Here is a 13,682-nt window from a genome sequence, read left to right as displayed (position 1 = left end):
TCTAAAAACTTAGATAATTTTATATGAAGTGTACTGTAGGTTGGTAGGTATAAATTCTTAGTTGATTTACATTTCTTTAAATTCTCCCAGCAAGCTGGAGCCTATTAATTATTTAAAATGCTACCTTGTAAGATAAATAGTTCAGGTTTCCCGTTGCCTTGTGCATCTTAAAAGGGAGATGCACTAGAGTCACTCTTTGAGAAGAGTAGATATTTTAGCACAGAAATCTGAACTGCTACCCAAAATATGACACAGCGTGGGAGACAAAAGGGGAGCAAGGATAGCCCCTTCGGGTGTTTTACCAAATACTTCTACTTAACTCTCTCCTTAAGCCCAAAATTGGTTAATTTAGCCCTAATAACAGAAATTTTTTTAAGTATTTTTTTATCCTATAGTTGGATTGGGGATATGTGGAATAAATGAAGTCATAAGAGAACTCTACATTATAGTAGATAAATATTTATGGAAAGTAATATTAGTTTATTAACATTGGCTTTTACACCTTTCAGAGATTATACTATCATCAATTTAAGTCGAATCAGTTAAAAAAAAGTTAAACAGATAAAAGACAAGGTTTCATCCTATAGATAACCCTATATATTGAAAATAGTCTGAGATTGGTTAGATTTTTTTTTTTCTTGAGATAGTCTCACTCTGTCACCCCAGGTGTAGAGTACAGTGGTATCATCATAGCTCACTGCAACCTCCAGCTCCTGGGCTCAAGCAGTTCTCCTGCCTCAGCCTCCCGAGTAGCTAGGTGTGCCCCACTGATGTTTTCTTTTTTTGATTGTGTTTCTCAGGCTGGTGTCAAACTCCTGACCTCAAGTGATCCTCCCACCTCAGCCTCCCAGAGTGCTAGGGTTAGAGGTGTGAGCCCCTGCACCCAGCCTCTTATTTTAGGAAATACTTTTCAAAATAAGTTCACATAAAATGGGATCTCATAGATACTCAGCTAGTTTCGTTAGGAAGGCTTTGGTCTACATGAAAATTCATCACAGATCAGGAGAGTAGCAAATGTTTTATGGAAAAACAGATAAATTCACCCTTAAAAGGAAAATTTTCTACATTTTTTAATTTAAATTATTCATTCTTATTGAATATTGAATTTTCTTTTAACATTTGGACAAATGCAAAACTCATTTCAGTTTCATCATTTCATATTTGATATATCAGAATATACTTGTGTTTAAATTTATGCTGCAAAACAAGTTAATATGCTTAACTATGATTTTAAAATTGTAAACATGCCCCGTGGGGGAAGACATATTTTTCTTAGTGTAAATAAAAGACGATGTTGCTGCCTTAATTTTTATTGATTTTTATGAACTTATCAGAATAAATGACTTCTGTATCTAGTATCTGACCATCTTATAAAATGTCTAATAATTTAATTTATACCACAGGAATGACTATACATAGTTCTGGAAATGCTTCATCCCAAGTATCCTTAAAAGAAAATGGTAGGTTTACCTAATATTTTTCCCCTCATTTCTCTCATCTTTTCTCTTTTCTTCTACCTGAAGAGATAGTCTTGGACCTAACAATGAAGAGTCTTTAATTCTGTCCTTAAGGCCAGGCATTTAGGCCTTACACAGAAATCAAAGCAGAGTTGTATTTTCTAGCATTGTGGTGATGTGATGGGACCTGTGATTTAGGATGATGTTAATGAACTAAAGAAATGCCAAATGAGAGCTCAGGGCACTAATCAGGAAGCTAAGATAGTAGTTCAGATGAGAGACAATTTTGATTAAAAAGAGTTTTATCTAAGGCGGTTATTTTAAAGCAATGCTTGAACTGAATCTTGAAATCAAAGGAGAATTTACTCAGAACAGTGGAGGTAAGCATTCCAGATCAAGGACGTAGCATGATCAGAGACATGAGAGAAGTTAACAGATTTAGGGGACTACAAGAGTTTTAATATGGAGGCACATAGGGGCCAGGGTGAAGCTTGAGAACTAAGTAGGGACCAGTTTTGAATCTTATCCTAAATGTTATGGGGAGAATTTGAAGACTTTAAGTGTTGAGATTGGTAGTTTAGAAGGAATCTAAGAAACAAAGTTGTAGAAAGAAGACCAGAAATGTACAGTGACTTGAAAATCAGTGGCTTCAAAATTTTTAGAATTTAGGTTGCAGAGTACTTTCATATACATTATCTTATTTGACCTTTCTAACAACTTTCATGGGCAGAAAAGAACGTTTTATTACTACGTGTACACTACTTTCCTCCAAAAATGTTTCAGTCTTACTCTCAGATTCTTAAAGTTGAAAAAAATCAAAAGCCTACTGAGAAAGAAGCAAGTATGCTAATCAAAATTATTAATGTCACTAAACTTGATATAAGTTTAGTTCTAATTTTCGTAATAGCTAAGGCCAAAAGGAAAGCATGAGAGTAAATTGAACTATATAGAATTACTGTTTTTATAGGTCAAAACTGTCAAACACAGGAGTTTTATTCTGTATAATTCTTATTCTTTAATAGAAATACACATACAAATTCTTCAAGAAAGGAAGATTTTTCTTAGAATTAAAATTGTTTCCAAAAGTAAAAATATATACAATGTCTTAAATACTTATAGCAAATGAAGGAGGGTGTTTTCATCTCATTTTGTTTTTGAATGTATCAATCCTCAAAAAATCTAAGGGCCTATCATTAAATAAAAATTTATTGAACTTATACTTGGGCCTAAGTTACTAAGACCTTGGTGTATAGGTTTTGATGATCAAACTGGTTACATGGACTGGATTTAGGACACCTGCATAACTGAAATGAACATGTCTGTACGGTAATAATTATTGACTAGCAGTTAGTGAGTGCGTACTCTATACCAATCACTGTTCTAAGCACTTAATGTTTATTTCTCATTTAATCCCCACAATCTCCCTGTGAGATGGGCACTAATGCTATTTCCCTTTCACAAATGAGAAACCGAAGCATAAGAGAGGTTGAGTTGTACAGAAGGTCACAAAGCCAGCAAGTGGTAGAGCCACGATTTGAATGAAGGCAGTCTGTCTCCAGAGCCCACTTTGTGATCCACTTGTTAGACCTCCTCCTAGTATGATAATGCCTAATTATTTCTAGGTATTATTTTTTCCCTGCTCAACTTGTGGAAGAAGCTGGATAATAATCTATTTAAGGATGAGAATTTGAAATGTGTTTTAACTTAGGTTCTGATGGGAAAGAATATGAATTTATGTTGGATATCCAACATGCAGAGTAGTTCTGTTTAAACCTTTAGAAGCCTGATCTCCCCACCTGCTTCCTATAGGAGGGCCAATCCACCTTCCTGTGGAGGTGTGCCCCAGTCAGCTTCCAGACAAGGCCATGTATTCCTCAACACTCCTTTTGAATCTGCCCAAGTAGCCTAAATGAGCGCTCTCTTGAAAATTAAGTTTTCACATAATAGAGCATGGCAAACATGTTTTTTCCAAATAAAATAACGAAGGATCAAAAAGTTAAATTACTTGTCCATGAGTCAAATATGGGACTTGTTATTCTAACTTCAGTGTTCTTCCTGCTGGTTGAGATTACTAAGTGCAAATTATACATGAACATCAGTTAACGTTAAATTATTCCTCACTTAGAACGAGGATGAGTGTGTTAAATTCAGTCTTGCCTTTGATGGCCTCCAGAGATTCTTAAAGAATGTAAAACTTGAAAGAGAAGGTAAAAGAAAAAAGTCGTGTGTCTTCTAATCTCACACTTTGAAACAGATGTGGAAAGGATTCCAACCCCTTGATTGTGATTTCAGGAAAAAAGTTGCTCAGCTTTTCAAAAAACACCCTTACCTGCCTTTATAAGAGTAAATACTACCTGGGTGATCCTGCCAATAGCATATGCCTGTCTTAAAGACTAAGCCATGCATGTCTCCAGTGCATATGGCTGTAAAAAAGAAAAAAAAATTATTTATATTATTTAAAAATTTTTTAAAAGAGTAAAAAAAAATGTAAAACTTACCCAAGAATTATAAAAAAATTATTTTTAGTGTTTCTTTTTTTTTCTGTGATTATTATACAGCAATTGAAAAGCTTTAGCTCAGTTTGTTGTCATGTTGCTTCCTGTAATGTCCAAACCACAAACTACATATGATCCCTGACTTAACGGTGGTTCAATTTTACGATGGTGCAAAAGTGATAGGCATTCAGTAGAGACAATATTTTGGGTATCCATACAACCATTCTGTTTCACTTTTCAGTGCAGTATTCAATAAATTACATGAGATATTCTATACTTTATTATAAAATAGGATTGTATGATGATTTTGCCCAACTGAAAGCTAATGTGAGTGTTCTGAGCACATTTAAGGTAGGCTACGCCAAGCTATGATGTTTGGTAAGATAGGTGTATTAAATGCATTTTTGACTTGTGATATTTTCAACTTACGGTGTGTTTATTAGGACATTTGAAACCTAGCAAAGTTAAGTACTTTTCTATTCTTAGTTGGAATGAGGAACAGAGTAACTCAGGAGCCATGATTCCCCCCAGGCTGTTTGCTCCTCCTTCTTCATTCATTTTATGCTATGTTTACCACCTAAGATTTTGCTTTTCCAGGAACTACATGCCTTTGGACTTATTAAGTACCCGTAGAATGATAAATTTAATCAGTGTCTAGGTATCCTGATTCCTCGGCAGCAGGTGGTTAAATCTGAAACTTAGAAAAGAAAATGGAAATTCAAAGCAATATCATCATTTAATCACTTTTACAAAGCACTTTGATTTTATCTGTTCTCTCGTACCACCTCACCAATATGGTCACTTAAACACTATACTGATTTCAATTCCTCATGTGACCTAACTTCCTTATTTGTTTTATTTTATGATTTTTGTTTTGTGTTAATTTGTATTTGTTCTAGCTAATTACCTATTTTAGGATAAAGATGATCCCATTAAGCTAGGCATTAATGGATGGGCTGTTGCTTAGGACTACCTAATACGTAGGCTCTTTACACCATTGTGGAGTGATTTTTTTTGTAATCTCATTGATAAATTAATTAGAAATGCAAAATTACTATTACTCTTATTAATTGTAACTAAGTTTTAGTCAAAGAAACATCAGAATAGGAGCATATACACTACAGGGAACTAGCAAACTTGCACTAAAGTGGTGCTTAAGATACAAGGTTAATTCACTCCTGAGAAGAAATTATTGTTGTTACTGTATTCTGAAAATAAAAGATTTTATTTCCAGAATATGAAGTACCATATTTATGTCATTTAAGCATCAATATATGTTGTGTAACAAAGTTACCATTATAACATACTAATACAGTTTTAAGTCCATGGGTAGTTGTATGTTTGATATACAGAAATGAGGTCTGTGTTCATAATGATTTCGTTGTTATAAAAATGCATGTGAAGGATTAAGGAAATTCTGTATACTTCAGTGAAGCCATATCTGTAATTTTCAGAAATCTTAAACACGCTTGAGAACTATATAGAGTTGAATTTGAAGATTCAGTTTACAAAAATCTCTCTCTGAATATGTTGAACTCACTCCCCACAACTACCACCACCTTCACATACAGACCAGTTCAAACTATCAAATTGTAATTGACATTAAGAAGTGTGTGTGTAAATGCTTGAATTGCTAAGTAGATGAATTAACTTGACTAACATGGCAATTCAGCATCATATTTATTGGTTTAATTAAGATATTTGGGAATGATTAGCCTACTTAAAAAAAAAACCTAGTGGAAATGAGAAAAAGTAAATTCTAATTCTGATGCTGGCATTCATTCAATTTATTTAACTAGCATTTATCAACTACTGACTTTAGGCATTTTGCTGGGCAGTGATACTGGCTGTAATGTTGAGCAAGTCACAAACCGTTATTCCTCCTCTGCAAAACAGTTATTAAAAATCTCTTTACTTACCTCATGAGATTATTCCACAAATGTGAAATAAATGAAAATTCTTTGAGAGTAGATGTGCCTGACAGGGCATTATTAGTGGGATTTTTAAAAATAGATCCAGTTTCTTCGTATTGTTGTTTTACTCAAGAACTTCCTAAGAATATTTTCTAAAGATAAATAAAAATGTCAGCTATTTATGAGAGAGAAATTCTTACTATATTGAGCATTGTCAAATTCAGAGTCAATTGTGAAGGAACAGAAAGAGATGGAGTCGGAAAACCTCAGTTAAAGGTTTAGCTCTTTCTTGTATTAGCTCACTAAGCCTGCTCAAATCATTTAACCTCTTGAGATTTATTTAATCCTCTGTAACTGAAATATATCGATTTCAAAGGCAATAGTTTGTGAGGAATAAGTGTGATAATGTAGTCATTTTTCAAACTATAAATCACTTTAAAAATATAACAATACCAATAACCTTAAAATAAAACTGTTAAGTGACTGAGCAATCTATTAACAAGATTTAACATTTGAATTGTAAGAAGCTGACAATCTTAGTGCCTGAACATGTTATGTTTATTTTATTTTAAAATTATAAATTCTCAATAGATGTACTACACAAAAGATGGAGCATAGTATCTTCACCAGAAAGGGAGATCACGTTGGTCAACCTGAAAAAGGATGCAAAGTATGGCTTAGGTAAGTCACCGTGAGATCCCGGAGGGTCTGTGAGGATTCACAGAAAAGTCTGTAGCTTACCATTGGTGCGGAGACACCAGCCCAGTTCCAATCAAGATACTGGCTGCCCACCCACAACCCCATCACCCCACCCACCTAGTCACTAAATGCCAAAGATGTGTCTAACATGTGTTATCAATCATATTTTATCTCAACAGTCTCCCCATTTCTATGTTTCAAGCCAGCTAATCATTAGTCATTGAAAGCATGAGTATCATAAAGATCTTTTTTAAATGTGCTATTTTATAGGATTTCAAATTATTGGTGGGGAGAAGATGGGAAGACTGGATCTAGGGGTATTTATCAGTTCAGTCATCCCTGGAGGGCCAGCTGACTTGGATGGATGCTTAAAGCCAGGTACTTTACATTTTGGTAATTTTCTAAGCACTCACAAGCATGAATTTGCAAAGATGGTAAAAGTAGAACTTGAGTCAAACAAAAATACTCAGGAAGGGATGACATTGCTAAGATTTAGAATGAATTTCTCTTTGCTGTTGAACATACTGGATTGTCTATTTCTACAGGAGACCGGTTGATATCTGTGAATAGTGTGAGTCTGGAGGGAGTCGGCCACCATGCTGCAATTGAAATATTGCAAAATGCACCTGAAGATGTGACGCTTGTCATCTCTCAGCCAAAAGAAAAGATATCCAAAGGTAATGTTATGAATGTCTCTTAGTTATGTGTTCTGTTTCACTTTTCACAAGCACTTCAATACAGTGGCCCAATAAATTAGATTTACACTTCTTGTTTCCCTTCTGGCAATTTGACGTGTGTAGTTCTAATTGTTTTAATTTCATACATCAGTATAACTTCTTCCTTCGTCACTCCTAAGATTTTGTCTCATTCCTCTTTAGTAATATATGTACAAAACTTGATTCATTGTGCAAAATTAAAGTCACTTAAAGTTCTGATTATTTGGTGTGTTCCATCTTTTCTTAGGTCAAATCAGAAATAGAATTCTTTATCATTATATAATTAATATTATATAATAGTTATCTATGCAGTCCTTTCCTGAAGGAAATTATAAAAAGGAAAAAACGATGACAAACCAGAAATTTAAAAAGAAGACCATATCATTTTGTTTCATAGTCCCTGTCAGCCTGTTGTGGTAGAAAAGGCATTTGATGAAGATCAGATGACCTGAGTTTGAGCCTTACCTGTGCCCCTTACCAGCTGTATGACTTAGGTACTCCTGAGCCACAGTTTTGCTTTTTATTTAAAGAAGAGACAGTGATCTCTGCTCTGCCTTATCTACCTTGCACAGAGTTGTTAGGAGGATCAGGTGGTAAACAGTGTTTGTGAAAACACACACATAGCCCCTGTGGAGCAGAACAGTGCCAGGGTCCAGGGGCAGATTCTGTCTTCACCACTACAAACTGTGTAACTTGAGCAAAATCACTTGTGCTTTCTAAGCCTCGCTGTGTTCATGTATCAAATGGTGACTATAAAGGTGCTTATCTTAGAGATTATGAAAATTGTAAAAATGAGATAATGCATGTGAAGAATTAGCACATTGCCTGGTACATATTAATCAGTTAAATGTGAGTACTGTCATTATTATGTTTCAAAAACATTGAAATGTTAGGTACATGTAAGTTACTTTTATCCCAAAGATACTGAGAAATACTTTTTAAAAGAATTAGAAAAAAATTAGCTGAAAAACAAGTTTAGATAGTGAATTTTAAACATACCTTTAGATACTTATGATAAAATAGAAGATAAAAAACATAAACTATATAATACATTGTGACATAAAAACTTACTAAATTTTACATAGCTGAGTCAGTTTGACTGTCATTTCTTCTTTTAACTAAATATGTTTGTTGTATATATAATATATACATATATAAATAGTACTTTAAGCACTTGTTATTGTGAACAAAGACAACAGATAGAAGGGAAATATAAGACACCACAACTGCCCACAAGAACCTTATAATCTAATTATAGTCTAGGCATCTTAGGCAAAAGACGACGACTACAGTTGGAAATGCTGTAGCATACCTCTGAGTTTGAAGCAGCCAAGACCAAAATTTTTTTTAAAAGGAAAACGTTGGTTTCCATTATTCACCGTTATTTTAGAAAATTAGCATATGGATTCCAAATAAGTTTATTTCCCCCTGCATAAAGCTCTGAGAGATTTCCATGTTAGTTGTGCTTTCAATAAATGTGTTATTCATTCACTTGTTCAACAAATATTGAGTGCCTGTGATGTACAAGATGCAAGACCTCTGCCCTCATGGAATTTACTTGACCTCCTTTATCAAGGGGACAAGTATTGAACAACTAACTAGACAAATAAATTTTTAATTATAGCTATGATAAGTGTCACCAAGAAGTCCAGGGTGCCAAGAGAGCATGTAACAGAGGAACTTTACCTAGTGTGAGGAGCAGGGGAGGCTTTTCTTCTCAGCAGAGTTTTGTATGGTTATTTTTTTACTATCCATTCTCAATAAAAATTAACAGCATAATATTCAAGTGTAGTTCTGTGAAATTGTTTCTTCAGAAAGGTAGGTTAATTTTATCACGGTGTATAGCTATTCTGTAGTGTCATTTGAAAAGAAGTAAAATTTAAAGAACCTGGGAAATTACCACTGTGTACCCCAGGCCATCCCTCTCAGTTACCTACTACCGAAGAGGAAGGTCTTTGTTTTTCTTTTTGTTTGCTGATTTCTTTAAAGTTACAGAATGCATATTAGCATATTAGAATAAATCCAATTTATTGAAAACCTATAAACTAAGAACTAAATTGAAATTACGCCATTTCCTAGGAAAATTATTTAGCGTATATGTAGCCTTCTGTATATTCTAGAAATATATGTGATATACCACATATCCATGTATGTGTGATATACATACATAAAACAATATATACTATTTTTAAAAAAATTTGTTTTATACTCTACATAGCATTCTTTAATTTGCTCACTCAATATATTCTGGACATCCATGAACATACACATCTTTTTAATGTGGCATTAATGTTATAAACATATCAAAATTTGCTTAACTTTTAGTGTTATGCATCCAGGTTAGCTGTAATTCTATTACAAATGTTGCTCTAACAAATACAGTTGTTTATACACCATTGAAAGTATATATATTTGTAGAGGTTAGATACCCAGAACTTGATTACAGAGTATGTACATTGAAGTTTTGACAAGTGCCACCAAATTGCCCTACAAAACGCTTTATCAATTTATAGTCTAAGCAGATATAACAGTGTTTTTCTAACACCATCAGTGGTACTGAAAATTATCATTCTCATTTTTGTCAGCCAAATAGGTAAAAAACTGCATTAAATTGCATATCTCCAAGCCATAATGAGAATGTCTTTTAATATATTTATTAGTTATTTGTATTTTACTCCAAATTTCCAGTCCACATATCATACCCTTCTTCTATAGGAGTTTTTAAAATCTCTTTCTCATTGAATTTTAGAACCTCTTTGTGTATTAGACATACTAACTCTTTGATTATTTTTTGTTGTTACAAATGTTTTCTCTCCAGTTGCTTATTACTCTTTTAATTTTTTACTTGGTGTCACTTGCTACATAAAACTTAATTTCTTATAAATTCACATTCACATCTGTCATTCTTTCCCACGTGTCTCCTGTGGTTTGTGTCTTACTTCATAAAGTTTTCTTAAGTGGCTTTTGATAAGAACTATATATTAAGAATTTGGAGTTGCCTTCTCTGGTAATTACTTGGAAAAATGCAGTCTAGTAAGGCAACATAAACCAGCTGTACAAATAACTGATTAATAAGGACCAAGGATATTAGAGACTCAAAAAAAAAAAGTATAAATTATCTCTGGGACCAGGAAAGTCTTCACAGAGGAGACTGGTTTGAAATGGGTCTTGGAAAAGGAAGTGGGGAGTTAAGGCAAAAGGGGGTACACAGTTATCACAAGAATGACCAAAGGAGAAAGTGAAAGAAATAGCAAGAATCTACTATTTACTGAGTCCCCACAGTGGTTCCAGACCTGGGGTCAGGTGTTTTGCATGTATTATCCTTGTAAAATCCTCCCAACAATCTTTAGGGAACATTGTATGTGTGCATGTATGTCACTAACTTGCTATTCTCATTGGTGGATTTTGACTTCAGTGCCTTCTACTCCTGTACATCTTGCCAATGGGATGAAAAACTACCTGAAGAAACATTCCTACATGCAAGACGGTGCTATAGATTCTTCTTCGGAGGATCACCACTGGCCACGTGGGACTCCGAGGCACATCTCGGAGAGCTCCTTTGGGCTGTCTGCGGGCCTGCGGGAAGGAAGCCTGAGTTCTCAGGATTCCAGGACTGAGAGCGCCAGCTTGTCCCAGAGCCAGGTCAATGGTTTCTTTGCCAGCCACTTGGGTGACCAAACCTGGCAGGAATCACAGCATGTCAGCTCTTCCCCATCTGTGATATCCAAAGGCACTGAGAAAAAGAGGATTTCCACTGACAGTAACCGAAGCAAAGCTAAAAAGCCAGGCATTTCAGATGCAACAGATTTCTCTGACCGTGGAGATTCAGACATGGATGAAGCCACTTATTCCAGCAGTCAGGATCATCAAACACCAAAAAAGGCATAGTTTAATTTTAATCTTTTGAGGTTTTTTTCTTTATTTAACAAAGCAAACAGCAGCAAATATATTACAGAGCAGAATAATCTACTGCAAGCTTCTTATATTATTCTGGAAAGGAGGAATAGTCTATATCTTCCACTACTAACTGCTACTGCATTTGATGCTAACTCTCAAAGAAATTAAAAGCTTTGAATACTAACTCTAAAATGGCTGTTACTCTGCAAACTTACTTACCTGATAACACAAAAGACAGAATATTCAGATTATGATTTTCTTACAAATTGTTCATCTCTTGCATATTTAGTGTTTATATTAATATGAGAACCTTAATATCTGAAAAAATTGTTCCTGGATAGTTCATATAATGGGCAGCTAAATTTACCATCCATAGCCTAAATTCTTCTGAAGTTCTGAATGGATGTTTCAATGTCAACAACATTGAAAATCGCTCCTTCCTAGAAATGTTATAAATTTACACTCATAGTCACCAGCAGTTTTAGAAAAAACCTAATGGCTTTTTTTCACTGAAAAATCAACATTCCTCACAAGAGGGTTATGCCCTTATAAATAAGGCTTAGGTATTGTTTCAATGTTTACACTGGATTTGTAAATATAAGCAAAGAAAATATGAAGCCTACTCATTTTAAAGGCTCAAGTTTAAAACTATGACTTGATATATATTTTCGAAGGAAATGAAAATATTTTGTAAATTTGGGAATATAAAAGGCACTGAGTGGGTATTATGTAAAAGCCAGGTTCAAACTAGGTTCTATCCAGGTTTTTCTCTGTCATATCTAGCTGTTTATCCTGAAACAAATCCTTTAATCTTGAATCAATGAATGCATTAGACTAGATGATCTCTAAGATCTTTCTCAACCCTTATGTTCTTTGTCAACACTATCATTAATACCTTGCTTTTTCTTAATTTTTCCAAAAAACATGTTTGTCTTCTAGTAATAATTCACATTTTGACTCTAACAAGAAATCCTTTTTTGTTTGTTTGTTTTTCTTTGTTAAGGAACCTTCTTCCTCAATGAATACATGCAACAAAATGAATTTTAAAACATTTTCTTCATCACCTCCTAAACCTGGAGATATCTTTGAGGTTGAACTGGCTAAAAATGATAACAGCTTGGGGATAAGTGTCACGGTACTGTTTGACAAGGTTTTCAAATGTTTTCTCTTCTTAATTTTCAGCAGCCTTTGTATACCACCTTACTATTTGAATTATTTTGCTTCAAAAGGGACACTTGTCAAATATTTCTAACATTAAAATTAAATCATAGCCTAAAACTTTTTAAAGAATTGATTGTGCTAGTCATTTTTTTCCTGGGGTTTAAAAGAAATTAGACAAATGCTGCCTTTTTTCCCATACGTTTCATACTCGCTTAATCTGAATATAAGCTTGCAAAATATATATAAAATTAATGCATATGCTTTGTTTACATTTGACAGTTTCTGCATGAGCATAGATTAATGAGATGGTACATCTTTAACCCACATCATGCATAATTAAAGAGCATGTATATTTACATATATTTTCTCTCCATAATACATAATACCTTGTAAACATGTTTAGTATCTTAAAATGAGAAGTTTCCAAGGAATATATGTATTTTTAAGGTAGTTAAAATATGAGCATAGCGTATTTGATAAAATTATTTTAGAATTTTACTAATGAATATGCTATCCCCAAATTGTAACATTATCATTTATCACATTTAAAGGTTATTAATAATTATAGAAAACCATTTGGAAACATAGTAGAAGTAGTACTATAAATATATTGAGCTCAAAAAGAAAACCTAATTTTCTAGCACATTTTAAAATATTGTATTACTTTTCTTCTGGCATTTAATTTTTTTAGAATTTTATTGTGTTCTTATTGTAAAAGGAGACAAAAGCTGCCTGTCCCTGAGAGAGAGAAAATTGACTCATTAGATCTCATCTATGCCATAAAAAACTTTCTCTACCGAAGCCTTTTTAAAATGAAATAAAAACCTTTTTCTTGACACATGGGATTTGCTTTCAGATTAGCAAATATGCTCTAAAGAATATTATTTCATATACTTTTTCTGATAGTTATGTTCTCACACTAATTTTGCATAGATAGATTTTGCTTTCTGCTTGCTCATAATGCATGATGTAGACTTACAAAGGAAGAGCAATTCTTTATATAGTCAAGATCTTGTATATTGTTATTTTCTGAATTGAATACAGAGTTTTGCTGAAAATATACTGCTTTGACATTGAAAAACCTAGCTACCAATATTCTTGGTTGAAATAATTGCACATGCTAATGCAATGCTACTGCTTTGGCTGATGAATTGAATTCTTCCTAGAGCTCAGATTTGAAATAGAGTGTAAAATTTTTCATATTTTAAAATCCAATTTTTTTTTTCTGTTTAGGGAGGTGTGAATACCAGTGTCAGACATGGTGGCATTTATGTGAAAGCTGTTATTCCCAAGGGAGCAGCAGAGTCTGATGGTAGAATTCAAAAAGGTATAGTATTTGCATGT

At 33.7% G+C, this 13,682-nt stretch overlaps 1 protein-coding gene across 8 annotated transcripts in view; it reads left to right on the top strand.

The window, feature by feature from the left end:
• Positions 1–13,682, top strand: part of PTPN13 (protein tyrosine phosphatase non-receptor type 13) — a 149,987-nt gene that overhangs the window by 101,858 nt on the left and 34,447 nt on the right. For 4 of the 8 annotated variants that reach the window (XM_069485536.1, XM_069485534.1, XM_069485537.1 and 1 more), the window contains 6 exons: positions 6,457–6,546; positions 6,835–6,942; positions 7,110–7,241; positions 10,696–11,162; positions 12,181–12,312; positions 13,572–13,665. In XM_069485536.1, coding sequence (XP_069341637.1) covers positions 6,457–6,546; positions 6,835–6,942; positions 7,110–7,241; positions 10,696–11,162; positions 12,181–12,312; positions 13,572–13,665 — 1,023 coding nt within the window. Of the gene's footprint in view, positions 1–1,403; positions 1,461–6,456; positions 6,547–6,834; positions 6,943–7,109; positions 7,242–10,695; positions 11,163–12,180; positions 12,328–13,571; positions 13,666–13,682 lie in introns of all 8 variants that reach the window. The other 4 variants (XM_069485530.1, XM_069485533.1, XM_069485529.1 and 1 more) reach the window with 2 other exon arrangements.

The sequence above is a fragment of the Eulemur rufifrons genome, chromosome 13, assembly GCF_041146395.1.
Source record: "Eulemur rufifrons isolate Redbay chromosome 13, OSU_ERuf_1, whole genome shotgun sequence".
Lineage (NCBI taxonomy): Eukaryota > Metazoa > Chordata > Mammalia > Primates > Lemuridae > Eulemur > Eulemur rufifrons.
The sequence above is the reverse complement of the archived record's forward strand: the minus strand, read 5'-3'. Positions and strand labels throughout refer to the sequence as shown.